Below are 19,272 nucleotides of genomic sequence, written 5' to 3'. Positions count from 1 at the left end.
CCATTTCAGAGACCTCCCCCTAGGAACGCATTCTCTTTCTCAGGGCTGTTCCTTGCTGAGAAAACGAATTCAGCGATATTTCTCCTATTTGCTTTTGAAAGAAGAGAAATATGGCTCTGTTCCGCCCAGCTCTCAGGCAGCCAGACCTAATGGTTATCTCCCTTATTCCCTGAACATCGCTGTTATCCTGTTCTTTTTTCAAGGTGCCCAGATTTCATATCGTTTAAACAATTTGTGCCGTTAACACAATCATCACAGGGTCCTGAGGCGACCTACATCCTCAGCTTACGAAGATGACAGGATTAAGAGATTAAAGTAAAGACAGACATAGGAAATCACAAGAATATTGATTGGGGAAGTGATAAATGTCCATGAAATCTTCACAATTTATGTTCAGAGATTGCAGTAAAGACAGGCATAAGAAATGATAAAAGTGTTAATTTGGGGAATTAATAAATGTCCATGAAATCTTCACAATTTCCATGCTTCTGCCATGGCTTCAGCCGGTCCCTCCATTCGGGGTCCCTGACTTCCCACAACAGGATGGATCTTAAAAACAAAATTCTAAAAGGAAAATTAAGAAACAAACTAAGATATATAACATGATACCATTTACATAAATTAAAACATATGCATACAAAGGTGTTTTACTTCTCTAACCCCACTCTCTTGAGAAAAACTGAGTTTCTTAGAAAAATGTTTATATAAAGTTTTTATAGTAAAAAAAAGTATAGATATTCTGAAAACCAGTGTCATCTGTGTTCAAAATGTTTTCTTCTTGCAGATGTTGATGAATGCCAGGCTATCCCAGGGATATGCCAAGGAGGAAACTGTATCAATACAGTGGGCTCTTTTGAATGCAGATGCCCTGCTGGTCACAAGCAGAGTGAAACTACTCAGAAATGTGAAGGTGAGTCTCTCTACTTTGGGAAGCATGCCTAATTGTGACTTTAATGCAAGAAAAACAGGACTTCATTTGAAATTTTGAAGACTACTGGTCACAATTAAAACTCTATCTACTATGAAAGCATAGGTTTAAGCCTAGAGTAGTTTTGTGTTTGTGTATTGTAGCCTTAGTGGGTTTGATTTGAAAAGAGTCAATGAGCATTTGCATCTAGTTTGTTATCTCAGTTGTGTTGCATTGAGAATGGGAGTAATCCAGCCATTTATGTTTCTTCTTAATAAAGTAGGTTTCCATTTCACTTATAAAGTTATATCAAAAACGAAAATTGAGATAGAAATAAGAAGTCCAAGTGAAATACAGTATCATGTGTAAATGATGTGTTAGTAGTTGGCACCGTGTCATATATTATAAAATAAAATACTCTAATTGGTATACTGAATATTGTTTGGCCATCAAATTTTTTTAAATGGATTATTGATTCAGGAAGGGTTTGAAAATTACCACTACAAATATCTCAATAAAGAATAGCTTGCTCAAATAAAGATATCAAAAAACCTAATACTTTTCTGCAATATTAAATATGGATTATAATATTGAAATGTAAATTCCATTAGCAGTTCTTAATAGAATAAATTTATTTGTTATATATATCTGTGATCAAAACCTGTATCATTTTTATAAAATTCAAGAAGTTTCTAAGTGCATGTGGCTTCAATGATTATGGATATTTAGAATAGTTTTGATGATTCTAGTAGTTTTGATACAATGTTTATCTTTTCAGTTATGTTACTTAAATAAATTTATTTCATCTAAGGCAGTTTTCTAAAGGCAATAGAGTATAACTGTTCTCATTTTTTGTGACATAAGCATTATCATCAAGTCAAATTAAGTCTTTTGCTCTTTCTCTTGCCAAAAGTAGTTTATTTTTTGTTGATTGGTTGTAAACAGCTGCATTCCTCTTTGTAAAAAAGAAAATGGGAAGAGGCAAAGTCTAAAGTTTAATTATAGAAGATAAACAGCAGTATGAACTATATTATTTCATAAGAGATAGAATGTGGGTACATATGCCATTGTTTCAATGCCAGAAACCGTAATCTTATGAATCCTTGAGACATGTATTATCCTGTTTTTTTTCATTTGCCCTGGTTCATGTATACTTAGCTCCAAATTAATTGTTATAGTTATATACATTTTATATCATTACAAATTAATTTCATGCTCCCTCTAGGAAGAAAGTTTAAAAAAACATAGTTGATTATTTTAAGGACCAAATAAATTCTCTGTGAAATTGTTTACAAGAATGCCCAAGTGTCTTATACTACTTAAATACACTGTCGATAGTCAAAGTCAGCCTGTAGTGGAAAGGTGAAAGTAACACTTGGAAGACATGAAAAAATATCTGAATTACCTGAAGAAGCACCCACATTAGACCAAAAACTCAGGGATCTGCAGAAATTCTGGGTTGTGCTGCTTTTTCCTGGCCACTTTTTGTATTTTTTCTCCTGGCTTTTTGTAACTTGATTGTGTTGCTCAAACTTTTCTCACTCCCTTTCACTTTTTACTTCTGGACTAATATCTAAACTAGATGTACTTGGGAACAAAGTTTGATTATAGATGAGAAGGCACAGCCACTGACTGATTATAGTAGTTGTGACATTTCTAATGCACATCAAACAATGTATTTCTTCTTAGTTAAAAACGGAATGAGGCTTTTCTACGTTACATTTCATCAAAGCAGCATACAGAGCCAAGCCAGACATGGGAGAAAGACAGTACAAGTCTTTATTCACCACTTGCCTATGTTCTTTAGGAAAGAGGGACATTGATAGCACTTAGGCACCACCCAAAGCCCTGAATCCAGTCGTGCCTTTCTTTGCTTCCTGCCCAGGCAGCCAAATCCATTTAACCATTGCCCAGAAATAATTATGTGATTTAATATTTGGGATTGGTGGGGAATAGCAGAATTGGAAGAAGTAGTGATTAGAATTTGAAATATAAAGGTTTTATGAAGGCCTTACTTGTGTATAAGTCATATTTATTTAAATATTTCTTAAAAGCAGCTATTTTCAATTTTATTTGGGTAATATTGTTTCTTTATATAAAAGAACAAGTGATATTTGCTTATATAAAACTATTTAATGTAATCGGTAGTATAATATATCTGGAAAAACTATAAACAGTTGCTACACTTAGTGACAGGTTTTGAATTGTAGTCAGTTTTATGGATAATGTAGTGTCTGTAAAAATCTTGCCATAAATGTAATGTTTGCTCTAAATAAAAATATAACTGTAGCAATTACTTTTGATCAACTATCAAAGGTAAAATATTTTAATTTATTATGTGAATTACAGTGCAAATATAAAACATAGTACTATTGGCAGATTTAAGATGATGTTCTTCCTGTTTTTACAGTAGCACATTTCATATTTCTGCTCACACAGCAATGAAATTCTCTTTAAAAACCTTTTTTGGTCTTTAAGTTACTAGGTCTGTTCAGAAATAAGAAAAGTAAGTTCAGTATTTTGGGTCTGAGTAATTAGGAAAATGGTGGTATCCTTAACAAGAAACTGCAATTAGCTTATTAATCGTTAAACATTATGTTATTGATATTTTCTGTGTGTATTTGTTTGTTAACTATCTCACTCCAACCCTTGAATGAGATCCTTCAGGACAGAGCCTCTGTCTTTAGTGCTGTATCCCAGAGCCTAGAAAAGTTTAGTAGGCTCCAAACAAATATATGTTGATTAATTGGGAGTAGGATATATAATAAGTTAGTTTATTTGACTTGGGCTGAAGGTCCAAATGGAAGGTAAAATGTGGGTCCAGAGTTAAAACTGAATTTGGAAAGAAGCTACTGGTCTTCCTCAAAGGAATTTTTGCTTCATCTTAACATTTTTTGTTTTGTTAATAATTTGATTTTCCTTTGGTTACCATTGAGAGACCAAGAGCATGTAAACATTAAATGCAGTTTCAAATGTTTATATCTTCTGTGTCATGGTTCCTTTTTGGTCACCTGCAGGTAATGCTTCTGATGTCAGGAACCTTTGCTTTTTAGCTGAAGGAAAGAAATGTCTTCTGCTCATTCACTGTGATGTCTTCTTAACAGAAATCTTACTCTGAAAGGCTTGTTCTGTCAAAAAATTAAGTTTGAGCGTATATAGTTTTTATTAAAAATGTTTTAATGCTGGGGGCAGCATTCATCTCCTAACTTAATGTTTGAAACATGTCTGTCACTATCTATCATGGAGGCTTATGTTGTTTGATTCTCCTGCGACTCTTTTTTTCCCTCATATTCAGATATAGACAACTAGGTAAGCTGTAAATCTGAACCCAAAGCAGAAAGAAATACATATTTCTCCCTTTTCCTCTCTCTCTGTGTGTGTATGTATGTATGTGGTGTGTTTGTGTGTGTGTGTCTGTTTTAAGGAGAACCAGTTATTATCCCCCTTTGCTCAATTAGGGTCCCGGATCTCAAAAAAACCTCTCATGATGGTCACTGCAGCCATGTTTATTTCTGCTGTGCCAGTTTGGTTCCCAAATCTGATTTCCTAATTCTGTAATACAGCGGATAAAATTATTCTTTGGTGGAATAAACCATTTCTTCACATGCAAAGAGAAGGTTGTTTCAGTTAACTTCCTCTGTTCAAACATCCATTAATTTAAATATCCATTTAATTTAAATGAATAAGGGAAGGAGAACACATCAATATAATATGAAATGGTACACTAAAAGACAGCTCAGCGTTTTTCTTTTGTACAATAAAATATTTTCGTTTGAATTTCAGTCCATGTGGCTAAAGCACAAGCAGGAGCCAGATGTCCTTGCGTGATCCTCCCTTCCAGACTATACCTTCGTTAACATTCCTTGAGCTAGTTATTCTTTCCTGGCTTACATGGGAGGCAGAAAAAGAGCATCATTGTATTGGAAAGTTTCCCTTAAATGGCTCTTTATGTGGCAGATAGTTGTTTGCAATTTAGTTTGAAGAGTTTTCAGCTTTGTTCCATTAACACAGCATTTTGTTGTTTGAGACTTGTGACAACAAATATATTTATTTAGGCTCATGAAACTCATAAAAGTTGTTGGCACAGTCTCCTCTGCTGCTGTTCCAACTCTGCTTAGATAAACCATGGAAAATAAACTTTCTGTACTAAACTGAAAAGTACTTGCTCTTATATTACATAAAGTATATTAATTTTAAAATAAATAAAAAATAAATCCATTAACATTCTCAAGGGGAAAACTCACATTAAAATGGAGAGTGAAGCAAGGGGATTGCTAACATTGGAAACAGATAAGACTTTTTGGGTCATAAATTTAAAAACCATGAAAATCATCTTAGCTTAATTTATAACACTGTAGTTAAAACATACGTATTCCCTCTCTCTTGAATAAGAAAGTCAGGGGTGCTACACTCAAACCTGCTTTCTGCCCCCATCACAAATAATTTATTCCTCACTTACCATATTGTATCTGAACTATTTTTCTTGCCTGACTCTGCCACCAGGATATATGTACCAAAATAAAATTAATAAAAGCTGTATTAATTGAACATTTTCTATAGTCTAGACAATATTTAAACTACTTTACATGGGTTATCTTATTAAATCATCACCACAGAGCTGTGAGGTTAGTTACTATTATTAACTCACCTTAGAGATGAAAAAACTGAGGCACAAAGAGGCCAAGTAACTTTCTTAGGATTATATGGATGAGAAAGAGAAGAGCCAGAATGCCAGTGTGCTAGATTGACTCCAAAGCTTTTGCTCCTAGCCAGTGCTATTGAGCAAACAAAGGTGTTGGATGACCAGGTGGCACACATCCCAGCCTGGGACTGCACTGACGGGGAAACTCATGGAGACAGCAGTTGGAGTAAGAGTGTCATTCTCCCTTTGCCCATTGCATTTTGTGGTAGTACCCTGGCCAGAATCTACCAAGGCTGGAAGTAGATCCAGTTTAATGATCCTGGCACTGGCTGTAGAGATTATAAGCTGCATGATTGGAAAAAGCATCATCTGTCTGCCCCGAAAAAATGAAGGCAAAAAAATACAGAGCTTTGACCTTCATTTCTGTTTCTTCACTTGAGCCTTCCTGGTTGGGAGAACTTTTTATTTGTATGGTCAGGGATTGCAGATGTATGACCTGGCAGTTCACTGGCTCCAACCCAAATCTACTGCTTCAGGCCCCCTCCCCGGATTGACCAATTTAAGCACTGCACTCATAATAGCTGGTTTCCATGGAGCCTTTTAAGAAGTTAGCCCATGAGGGCTAATTCTTGAAAAAGTAAACGTTTCTCTCTGAAGTATTCTATGCCGCCTCTCTGGCTGATGTGTTAGATATTCAGTTAAGGGATTTTTGTTATATTTTCTGTTAATTAAATTAAAATGTATTCTGTGCCTAAATAATCCATTCATTATGACTTTAGAATTGTAATTGCAGGTCTTGGAAAACAAAAGTAGGGGTAAGAAAGTGGAACTGAACTAATTTTATCTTTGTTCACAGAAGGTAGTCCCCACCCAAATCTCATGTCAAATTGTAATCCCCAGTGCTGGAAGAGGGGCCTTGTGGGAGGTGATTAGATCATGGGGGCAGATTTCTTCCTTGCTGTTCTCGTGATAGGGAGTGAGTTCTCATGAGATCTGGTTGTTTAGAGGTGTGTAGCTCTTCCCCCTTCTGTCTCTCTTTCTCCTGCTCTGGCCAGGTGCCTGCTTCCTGTTCACCTTCCACCATGATTGTATGTTTCCTGAGGCTTCCCTAGCCATGCTTCCTGTACTGCCTGCAGAACCATGAGCCAATAAAATAAAACTTCTTTTCTTTATATATTACCCAGTCTCAGGTAGCTCTTTATAACAATGTGAAAATGGATTAATACAGGAGTCAGTAGCAATAGTCTAAAGAAATAGTTTTAAAATAGCCAAGAGTGTACTTTACTATTCCTATGGAAAGATAAGACAGCAAAATATTTGAAAGACTGGAGAACAGGACATTTTAGATACTAAAACATGTTATAAAGCGAAAATATTTAAATTACTATGGTACTAGCGTGTAAATAGCCCAATGAAACACAATAGAAATTTCAGTAAAAGTTGAAATTGTGACATTTAAATCAATAAGGGAAAAGATCAAATATGCAGTGAATCATGTTGAGATGACAGGGTATTATTTGAAACAGATAAATTTGGATCTATGTGTCACATCTTATACCAGGATAAATTTTAAATGAATCAAAGATACAAATATTATCTATACAATTTTGTATAAAATATTATGTATACAAAAGAAAGTGATACTAAAAATAATCATGAGCATTTTTATATAGCCTTAGACCTGAGAAAGCATATTTCAGTGTGTTGGCCACTTAAAAGTTATAGAGAAATAGATTAATAAATTCAGTTACATAAAATAAAATAAATTACATGGCAATAAAAGAACAAAAAATTTACTAACCAGAAAAAAAGACAAATGCTAAACTGGGAAAAGCATTTGTAACTCATAACACACAGAAAGACAAATTTTTCTAATACAAAGAGATTCCACAAATCAGTAAGAAAATATCCAATAAAATGTTCAAGGATATGAATTGACTGTTGATGGCAAGGGAAATACCAGTGACTCGCAAAAACATATTTATCCTTATTTATATAAGCAGAGTGTATTTAGAATAAGAGAGTGTAATATAAAACTGTGAGACACTATTTTTTACTTCTAAATGTTGATAAAATAAAAATTCTAATGGCAAACTGTATTGGTGAGGGTGTTAAGAAATAGACACTCTCACAAATTCCTGGTAAGAGTATAAAAGTGCCCTATATAGAGGGCAATTTAGAAATATCTATCAAAATTACAAATATCCATACTATAATATTTAATCACTTAGTTTTAATTCTAAAAAGTTGTTTTGTCTATACTCATAATCAAGAAATGATGGATTTTAATAAGGTTATTCCTTCTGTCTTTTTTTTTTGTAATAGCAAAATATCATAGACATATACAGGATAGTGGACTGATTCAATTAAAAACATGCACACAGTGGGAAACTGTTCATCCTTACAAAAAGATAGCAGACACTTTATATATTGATATAAACGTATGTTGAAGGTATATTGTTACATGACAAAGGCAATTTGTAAACATTTTCGTAAAAAATATTTAAAAGTGTGTGTGTGTATGTGTGTGTGTTAATGCATAGAATGTCCATGGAAGGACTAGAAAGTCTGTGGCATTGGATATTGTTGGGGGTGAAATTGTCTGGCTTGGAAAAAGGAATGGAGAGGAGATTTCACATTGCGTGCCCTAACCTAAGTTTTTGACTTTGAACCATGTAAATGTATTACCTATTCAAAAAATTTAAAACAGAGAGTAAGGTTGGGGGTGGGAAGACCCATTTATTTGGCAGTTTTTTTCTTGAGCCCTCAGTGAATTTCCATCCAGAACTCTTGTCTCCCTGGAACAATGTATACAAAGCTGTTAGAGCCTCTGTCACAGGGCATTGCAACCTTTATCCCCCAGAACAGTAGGTACATCTATGGCATATTATGTGCTGCCAAGTAGACAATATATGCACATCTAAAGCTTACTGAATGTGGGATGAAAATATGGGACCTTTCACTTACCATAAAACTATTACTTTTATAAATCAATAAAAGTTTAAGAGTGTCAAATGAAATGTGCTTGATTTTAATGATCCTCCCATTAATTGCTGTCAGAGAAAAATCTCATTAAAATATATTTAGTGACTTGAAGTAAAAGTAAAACAGACATTAAGGGACAGATCAAAGATGGTTATTACAATGAAGCTGATTATAATATGCTTTTGGAAAAAATACAAGACTTAAATGGGTGAATGTAGCCGGGCACGGTGGCACACACATGTAATCCCAGCACTTTGGGAGGCTAAGGCAGGCAGATCACTTGAGGCCTGGAAGTTTGAGACCAGCCTGGCCAACATGGTGAAACCCCGTCTCTACTAAAAATACAAAAATTAGCCAGACGTGGTAGTATGTGCATGTCGTCCCAGCTACTTGGGAGGCTTGAGACATTAGGATCACCTAAGCCCAGGAGGCGGAGGTTGCAGTTACCTGGGATCATGCCACTGCATTCCAGCCTGTAGTAGTCATATTATGAAGAAAAGAGATGTTGTTAAGTCATTTTGAAACAAAAAGCTAGTAAAATCCTGGTCACCAACTGCAAACAAACTAAATGGCCTACTGAAATTAAGACTTTCAAAACAGAAAAACAGATCAATTTCTTTTTCTTTTTTATGATGCTTTCATTTATTTATTTCAGTATTTCTCCTGTCTTTCTATCTGTCTATCAATCAATCAATCTATCTATCTATCTATCCATACATACGTACTATTTATCTATCTATTTATCTATCTAGACTACTCTCTCTATATGTGGTGCTCCCCTTTTCTCTTTCAGGTGCATAATATTGTATTAATCATAGTATTTGATTCATGGTTCTTATTATTATTGATCCATTACCTACTTTTGCTTTGCTATTACAATGTAATAAGCACCCATGAAACCACCAAAACCAAAAGCTAGGACCATGACAATAACCTACATCTACCCATGGTGGTTATGAGGCCCCCATATAACCATCACTTTGTATAGGAATCTCACAATTTCTTGTTAATTTTTAGATAATTTTATTAAATCTAGAGATACTCCATTCATCATCATAATCATTATTGCAGTTGTTAAACGTTACAAAAGAGTTTTAGTGCTGTGTGGAATTTAACTTTTTCACTTCATATTATAAAGATATGATTGATCTATGTAATTGCATGCTGCTCTAATTCATTCTTCAGAGTGGGATACAATATTCCATTATGTAGCTATACCATAGCTTGTTTGTCAGCTTTCCCATTGATGGGCATTTGTTTCCCGATTTCTTTTCATTGTGAGTAGTATTCAACATACTTTCAGGTACATAGACTCTGTGCAGTGTTGTACCAGGTATCTTCTTCAAAGTAGACTATGAACTCCACCCTGGAGCGAGTCATTTGGATTTTCCCAAGGAATATGTCTGTCCTGTCTTTTGATCTCTTCATTACCAAAAGGTGACTCATTCACATTTCTATCACGAGAGATCTCTGTGTGAGCAGCTTAGGTCATAGCAATGTTAGCATGCTGGAGCCTTGTTTTGGCTTACTGTTGCTGGGTGCCTGATTGAGGAACAAAGAGCTTGATATTCCCCGCAGTTAGGGTGAGTGATCTACATCTCCACCTCAGCCCAGGACTGTGTGTCTCCCAACCCTCTGTCCAGATTGGTGAGGGAATAACTGCCAAGGGATTCTGCCCTGGCTTAAAGGACTTAGTCTTCTGGATTACTTTTTATGTCTCTTCCATGAGGCGCTGGACACATCGTTCAGATTAGGAAATCATACAGAAGAAACGAAGATACCGCAAATATTTCCATACTTTTTTTGTGTTTTTTTTTTTAGTGGAGCCACTGGGTTTAAGAATCAAAGCCTTTTCTGACTTTTTCTTATTTTTGCTAAGCAAAAATGACATCACTTGGGGTTACCGTTTTCCTATCTTTCTCCATATAAAATAGACAATTACTTGTAATCCAATGAAAGTTCTTTGCACTAAGGAATCTGCTTTTTATGATACATTTATGTTGGGAGGCAGAGCATAGAGTAGTTTGGAAATTTAGTGCAGAGTCATTTGGAGAATATATATTAACAGTTAAAATGTGAAATGGAAATTTGAAGTATGTATGCTTTTATAAACTATTTGGGAAGGGCATACTAGCAGTGATATTTTTAGTCTGATTTTTAGAAGCCCATGCTGTGTTTCATAAATGGAAACGTCACATCCAAGAAAGTGAGACCAGCGGGGAAGAGTGATAGTAACTCCAGAGGGGCAGCCAAACAGCAGCTCAGAGCTGACATACGAGGCAAACTGAGCACTTAGCACCTCCTAGCATATTTATCAGAAGTTGCCAATCTAAACTATTTGAGTTTCTTCCCACAAATGGCGTGCACTAGTAAAACACATGTGTTAAGCAACTTGGACAGCACCTTGACGGTGTTAGTTAACTAACAGCCATATTTCATGGGGAATTACTGAAGTGACGTCACTCCTTTAATTTCAACCTAAACAAAACTGTTTACATGGAAAGTTGCACGCATAGGTTTCTATAAAAGTCTAGACCAGAAAGAGTTCTTTATTTGAGGCACAGTGGGTAACATCATTGTCATGAACATGAAATCTGTGAAAAAATACATATTCCAAAAGAAAATTATTCAGCAAAAGGTAATCTTTGGCATGTGAAGACAGGCTTTGATCTGGATTGTGAATCTGGAGCAAAGTTTGAAATATCCAGATGACATTTTAACTTTTTAAAAATCTATTTTATTTTGAAACATTTTTATCCCAGTAACAAGAGGAAAATTATAGAGAAAAATGACAATTTAAGTTTTCAGTAAAATTAAGGAAATAAATTTGGGGAGGGAAGAGAACATTTGGGATCCAAATGTCCATCTGTGCTCCTGCTGCACCCCATATGAATTGTGTCATCTCAAGAAAATTAATGCCTGCATCTTTACAATAGGAATAATAATGGTCTTTTCTGCTTAAGGTTTTTATGCATAACATATAAAGCATTTGACACTTTGGGTCCTTGTTAAAGACAAGGATAGCAAAGAAATTAATTGTGGAAGAGTTCTGATGTGTAATTTCAATGATGACTTTTAGTACAGTTTCTAATAAATAAATTCTTTTAAAAAGCTAACAAAAATCTTGAAAATAACACAGTTGACCTACTAGAGCATATATTTGCCTAGTCTGATGAAAGTATTAACAGGCAATGAAATGACCCCAAGTCTATCATGAGATGAGAAAATGTGGAACTAGGGTATCCATTAATTCCTGACTGGTCTCAGCCTGTTTTTATTCCCCTGCTCCAATTCCACCTAAATTACAGCAATGGAGAGTTAAGACCCAGAGGGCTTGATTTATTTAACATAAGACGGTGGTCAGGAAATTGCACTTTGATGGATTCAGGAAAAATTTCCCAAATGCTGAGAACCAATGTTGTTTCCCCAGTGCCATTGAATGTTTAAATTCTTTTTTAAATTATGAAAAAAAGCATGGTAAAGTAATTCACATGATTCTTGCAATTCAGTGTCTGCTAAAGATGACTGGAAAAATTGAGAGCCTCCAAAACATCTTTCTCAGAGACATAAAATTAGATGTGTGTTAATGATAGGAAAACCTATTCTACCCTGAATGAAAGGATCAGGTGAACATTTTGTTGAACTTTGCCATTAGAGGAAAAAGGTATCTGAAATATTGCCTCCCTTTCAGTTACTAAAAAATTGCTTGATAAATTTTTATTTTGCTTAACATGTAATAGCCATTTCATAGTAGAAATGAAAAAACAATAATTCAGGCCAAAATAAAATGCAAGTTTTATAATATTCATATGTATCTTTATATTCTGTTGACAAAATGAGGAAGAAGGAAGGAGAGGGACAGGGAAGAAGGGTAGGAGGAAGAGAGAGAGAGAGAGAGAACCTTTCTCCATCTCACAAATTACCTTGGCTCAGTGCCTGAAAGAAATTAGTCTACTCTAAAGAAATCCTGCTGTAGTCAAATAAAAATGTAACAAAACTTGAAATGTAATACCTAGATCCAAGACTGCAGTTCTCGCCAGTGCTGTCACTTACTGCCCATATATATATATATATATATATACACTTTATTCACTGCCAGGCATTGAAAAATATATGAAGGTCTGGAGACAAATGTTACGGGCTGCCATTTCTTTTAGATGCATCCTTGGGAGTATATTATGGCAGGATGTAAATAAAGCAAGCTGTGATAATGCTTGAATTATCTTTCTTTCTTAATCCCAGACTAAATCCCCTTATCTTAATGCAAACTTTTCTTATTTTAATATACTGTTTCTCTTCCATACTTTGCCTTTACTGGATTTTAGTACAAATAATTATATTTTAAGGATAATATGAAGGATTCTGAGAATTTTAGTTCTAGTCACCTGCTGTATTGGTCGCAAGGTTAGGTAAATGGTTTCTCCATGTGCCAGTAGTTGTTTTACCTGCTTCCAGAAGACAGCTATTTAAAGAGCCCTTATTTTAGAAGACACAAAATCAATATAAATAAACAAATTTAGTTATAGTATGAGAAGGTTTCTTTTAATGTCATACAGATACTGAGTGAGTTGCTATGTTTTTATGTAAGCTTTGATTTTCCTAGAGGGCTGTGGTTTCATATTTCACATATTACTGTGGATTTTCTAGTTTAATTATAAAACTATCTGAGGTATATTTTTGTCCCAGTCTAGCAGCAGCTAACATAGGACAAATGAAGGGTTGGGTTGCAGGTTTGTGCCTTTTGGTGAACGGCAGAGGAGAATTTGGGCATTATTAACCAACAGCTGTATGCTATCAAATTAAATTTTGCATAGCTTGATTTAACTAGCTATATAGCTGATGCTAATCTGAAGCATAAACATATTCTTCAGCTATAGGTTTCATCTTCCAAATTCTCAGAAATGCTACCGGGACTATGTGACTATAAATCAAAGCTTTGCTTTTCCCATTAGTAATAGCGTATTACAATAATCTATTATGTTTCATTACATAGAAGAAAATTGCTTTTTGTATTGTTCTTACCTGTTTTAAGGATTATAGTAAAAACCTCTTATGTTGCAAAATCAATATTAAGTATTTGAACGTTATAACAAGTTTGTAAAAGAGAGGATCGTAAAAATTATTTACCTTTTAGTACTGCAGTCTAACTTCAAACTTGTATGTTGACCATTATTTTCCAATCCTCTGATAGAGGAAGTAGGCATTCTTTTAGAAAGTGGTTTCCCAAATAAGTTCCTGACCTGCCATTGTTGTGTAAACCTCACCCAAATGCTCTGATTTCCAGTTTCATTTCTTTAAATTGGAGCAAACCCCTAACATCTTTTTTTTAAGGCATCTATTGTTTGGCTTTGTTTCCACCCAAATCTCGTCATGAATTTTAATCCCCATAATCTCCACATGTTGAAGGAAGGACTTGGTGGGAGGTGATTGGATCAGGGGGTGGTTTCCCCACTGCTGTTCTCATGATAGTGAGTGAGTTCTCATGAGATCTGGTGATTTTATAAGGCAGTTTTCCCTGCTCTTGCTCAGTCTCAGGCTTACTCTCCTGCTGCTGTGTAAAATGTGCCTCTTCTCCTTCTGCCATGATTGTAAGTTTCCTGAGGTCTCGGTAGCCATACACAACTACGAGTCAATTAAACCTCTTTTCTTTATCAATTACCCCGTCTCAGGCAGCTCTTTATAGCAGTGTGAAAACAGACTAATACAACACCCTAAATGCAGGTCAAAATAAAATACTAGTTTTATTAAAACTTTTTAAAATCACTTATGACTATTAAAATAAAATTTATTTGTCCACAGACCACCTAAAATCATCGAGCCAGTCACTAAATGCAGTCTTTCTAGATCCGAACACTAAATGCAGTTCTTCTAGATCAGGGCTTGGCAAACTTTTCTGTGAAGAGCCAGATAGTAAATATTGTAGGCTTTGCAGGTCATACTGTCTTTGTCACAAATAGACAGCTCTGCCAGTGTAGTGCAAAATCCACCATAGACAGTAAAAACGAATGAGTGAGGCTGTGTTCCAGTAAAACTTTACTTACAAAAACAGGCTGTGGGCTGTAGTTTGCCAACTCCTGTTCTTGATTTCACTATTCTTACTCTGTATTTCAAATGGTGTCAATTTTACTTAATTTTACCACTATTTTCTTAGTGACTGGCTAGTTGATTTTAAGTGGCCCACGGACAAATAGGTTTTATTTTAATAGTAATAAGCTATAAGAAAAAATTTAAGAAAAAATACAACCAGTGCATCAAAACTATGTGTTTATGAATGTTATTCCTGAAAATATTATTGATTATCCCAAAGTTCATATAAAATTTTTAAAATAAGTATACATGTAGAAATATATTAAGAAAGATATAATTTAAATGATTCAGGGTATTTCAATAGGTATGGAGGTGAAGTTTTCAATGATTGGAGTTTGGGACATGTTATTGTAAGATTTATCATTATCATCATTATTATTACAGTAGTCCCCTTATCTGCAGTTTCACTTTCTACAGTTTCAGGTACCTGCTGTCCACTACAATCCAAAAATCTTAACGGTGAATTCCAGAAATAATCCATATGTTTTAATGCGTGCCATTCTCAGTAAGGTAATAACATCTTGTGCTGGAGACGTGCCTCATCCATCTGTCCAGCATATCCATGCTGCAGACACTCCTTGCCTAGGAGTCACTCAGTAGCTGCCTCAGTTATCAGATTCACTGTCACAGTATCTTAGCGCATGTATTCAAGTGACCCTTATTTTACTTAATAATGCCCCAAAGTGCTAGAGTAGTGATGGTAATGATTCAGATATACCAAAGAGAGACTGTAAAGTGCCCCCTTTTAAATGAAAAGATGAAAGCTCTTGACTTAATAAGGCAAAAAAATCATATGCTAAAGTTACTAAGCTCTACAGTAAGAATAGATTTTTATCTGTGTAATTGCAAAGAGGGAAGAAGAAATTTGTGCTGGTTTTGCTGTTGTACCTCAAACTGCAAAAGTTATGGCGACAGTACATGTTAAGCACTTAGTTAAAAATGGAAAAAGCATGAAATTTGTGGATAGAAGACGTGAACAGAAACGTGTTCCTGATTGACAGCAATCAGGTTCAGTACCATGCATGGTTTCAGGCATCCATTGAGGGTCATGGAACATATTTCCCAGAGGAGGGACTGCTGTATTAGAAAGCGATTTTAATTCTTAAAGTAAGTGTTGTCAAACAGGAACTCAGGATCTTATTATTTTTGCCAGAAAGTTCCAAAGGGAAAGGAATGGCCCACTAAGATAACAATAAATTTGGCTCTACTGTTTTTCTTTGTAGATCTACCTTACTTATTCCCAACTATCACCTCCTATTTTTTCTACTCTTCATTATATTACTTCTCTTTCTAATCTTCTCTACTATTGTCTAGACTGCTGTTAAAACCTGGGCATTCCTGAAATTAGAAGACATGAAATTCTCTCAACATTATCCAAATCATTTCAGATTGTTCTATGTTTATGAGTTTGTCTACTTGTATACTACATGGGATATGAGTCAGTGTGGCACTTGAAAAGAAGTTCATGCTATTGCAATCAGTATTTTGTGTTATTTATTTATTTATTTATTCATTTATTTATTTATTTATTTTTGAGACAGGGTTTCACTCTGTCGCCCAGACTGGAGTGCAGTGGTGCTGGTGTGATCTCGGCTCACTGCAGCCTCCGCCTCCCAGGCTCAAGTGATTTTCCTGCCTCAGCCTCCCGAGTAGCTGGGATTATAGGCATGTGCCACCACACCTGGCTAATTTTTGTATTTTTAGTAGAGACAGCGTTTCACCATGTTGGTCAGGCTGGTCTTGAACTCCTGACTTCAAGTGATCCACTCGCCTCGGCCTCCCAAAGTACTGAGATTACAAGCGTGAGCCACCTCACTGGCCTGTATTTTATTTTTTCAATATGATTTTGCAAGAGAAAACATATAAGCAACTACTGCTGTAGGCTTAGACATAAATAGGTTCTGTTTTAGACACGAACTTGAACAAGAAAGAAAGTGCTTTAAACATAATGCTATGTTTGAAATATGAATGTAAAACATAAGGAAGTAAGCCAAATATAACAAAAAAGTAAAGACTTAAATTTTAAATAGAACAATAAATGTACAATAATACAACATAAGAGAATTATTTTATGTTCAAAATCCAGAAATTATAAAAGAAAATAAATGATATATTCAACTACATAAAAGTTTTTAAAAAATGAAAAATGAAAAAACTACTGGCAAAGACATCAAAAAGAATGTCAAAAGAAAAATGCCAAAGAAAAAATATTTGCAAGTAATATTGAAGGCAAATGGCTAAATTAAAGGCAAACCCCTAGAAATAGGTAAAGAAAATGGCTAACACATAACAGAAAAATAACTAAAATATTAGAAGGTAACTCACAGGAAAGGAAATGCAAGAATAAAAAAAGTGCTTTAAATGATATGTGAAAAAAGTCTCAGAGGTTGCTTTCTTATTTTGTTGAATTCTAAGTACAACAGATTTGTAGTCCTTGAAGATGTTTTGTAACAGAAAACTTGAAATTTGCAAAAGAAAAAAGTTCTCATTTATGCGTTAGTGAAACCATACTGTAAAAATTTAATTGTAGGCTTAGAAATTAATTCAACTTAATAAACTCGTAGCATATCATCTTTCACAAATTAAATTATCATAATTTTTCTCCCACATGGAATGTTTTTCTTAATTTACTATGATAGAAAAAATATTTCTCATAATTAACAAGTAAAGCAAAACAGGAAGTATAGTATCCTGGCATTAATGTGAATTTTGATTATACATTTTAAAATATTCTATGTCTTCATTTTCCTTGTTTGAAGGTGGAAGATGGTTATTTTGATGTTTTTTTCCACAAAGTATAATGTTACATTGTGTATAGATCCTTTATGCTAGTATATATAAACACTATTTGCAATGGGTAGTTAATTAAATATTAATATTTCTACCTGGAATTTAAAAATGGTGTGGATTTCATGAATAAAATATATTCTCAAATCTGTTCCTCTTTAAGAAGATAATTAAAATTTCATTTGAGGTTTTTTTAGGAATACTGCTATACTGTAAACCATTGTCTTCAGTATTTGTATAGCAGGTGGGCAGTAGGAGTGGGAGGAGGGAGAACAGAAGTGACGAAAGGAAGGGGAGGATTGTTTTGCCTTTAGTGGCCCATTGCTCACCCCCAAGCTGTGTAAAAAGAGAATCCTTAAGGAGATTGAAGAGAACGGTATTGGGGATCTTTTTTGAAAAGTGTCATCCATGAACTAGAGTGTGGGAGAGGGAGAAGGTAAGGAGTACAGCCTGACTCACACCTGGAAAGGCTGTTCTGCGTTTCCAGAGTTTGAAAGGCAGAGGACATGTGAGTTTCTCATCTGCCAGGTGAGGGCCTCACAGAAAAGAGATGAGTTGAATTGTCCTGAGAGGGGCTCTGTCCATGCAACTACCTGGAGGGTGGCTGATCCCAGCATGAGGATAAGCTGTCAGGAACCTGGGGCCAATGAGAGTGGTCAGGTAGAGGAGTTATTATCCCTAGAATCATCTGTGAGAGGTGAGAGACCTAAGGATTAGGAGGATTCTCAAAACACACTAGGCTTTGGACCTGCCACACCCAGATGGCACTGATACCAGAATCACTCATACAAAAATATATTTACGGAGTTCCGTCACTGTTCTAGACCCTGGGAATAGAGTAATGAACAAAACAGATCAAAATCTTTGCTTTCATAAAGGCTACATTGTAGAGGCAAGAGACAGACAGTAAACAACTAAAGTCTGTGCTATGTCAGAAAGAAAATAAAACAGGATGAGAGCTTATAAAATGCTAATGTGGTGTGGAATTTTAAACAGGCAACCAGGGAAAGTCACTGACATGGCCTTATTTCAGCAAAGATCTGAAGGAAGTAAAGTGATAAGCCAGGGCTGAATTCCTGATGGGGGCCAGCAAGTGCAGTGCCCCTGAGGTAGAGGCACCCCTGAGGTATCTAGGGGATGACATTAGGAGTCCAGTGTGACTGGAGCTGAGCACTAAGGAGGAGATTAATTAGTAAGAGATGGGTTTAGAGATGTAGTCCAGGACCAAATGGGGAGGGGCTTTGCCAGCCACAGTGCATACTTTGGACTTTAGTTTGAATTCTCAAGGATGGGAGCTGTTAGAGCTTTTCAGTTAAGAAGTATAATATTCTGACCTTCATTTTGGAAGGTTTACTCCAGCTGCTGGGTAGTAACAAGATAATAAGGGAACAAAGTGGGGAAGCATGGAGACCACTTGGGAGGCTCCTGCAATAATCTAAGTGAGACTTGATGGTAGCTTGGACCAGGGGTTTTTGTGGTAAAAGTGATGAGAAGTGGTTGAATTCCAGATGTATTATGAAGGCTGAGCCAGAAGAATTTGTTGACAGATCAGTTGTGGGGTAGGAGAGGAAAAGAATTGAGTAATTTCAAAGTTTGTAGAACTGAAGGTTGAAATTGCCATTAACTGAGATGGAGAACATCTGTGGGGAGATCATAGCGAGGAGAAAAGTTATCAGGAATGTTTACCGCACCGAACTTGGGTTCACCTGCCCAATGCAGGTAAGCCAAACACTGGCATCGAGATTGCAGCAAAAGAAAATGAGGCATTTATTGCAGGGTGCCCAGCAGGGAAAATCAGGCAGCTCGTGCTTCAGACCCGGACTCTCCAATGGCTTATAGGTAAGGATTTCTAAAGGCAGGAAAG

At 35.5% G+C, this 19,272-nt stretch overlaps 1 protein-coding gene across 1 annotated transcript in view; it reads left to right on the top strand.

Moving 5' to 3' along the window:
• FBN2 (fibrillin 2) overlaps positions 1-19,272 on the top strand; it is a 280,535-nt gene that overhangs the window by 91,034 nt on the left and 170,229 nt on the right. The window contains exon 7 of the mRNA XM_003826666.7: positions 785-910. Within this exon, the coding sequence (XP_003826714.3) occupies positions 785-910 (126 nt within the window). The remainder of the gene's footprint in view (positions 1-784; positions 911-19,272) is intronic.

The sequence above is a fragment of the Pan paniscus genome, chromosome 4 (genome assembly GCF_029289425.2).
Source record: "Pan paniscus chromosome 4, NHGRI_mPanPan1-v2.0_pri, whole genome shotgun sequence".
NCBI classification, from domain to species: domain Eukaryota; kingdom Metazoa; phylum Chordata; class Mammalia; order Primates; family Hominidae; genus Pan; species Pan paniscus.
This window is presented reverse-complemented; position numbering and strand designations above follow the sequence as displayed.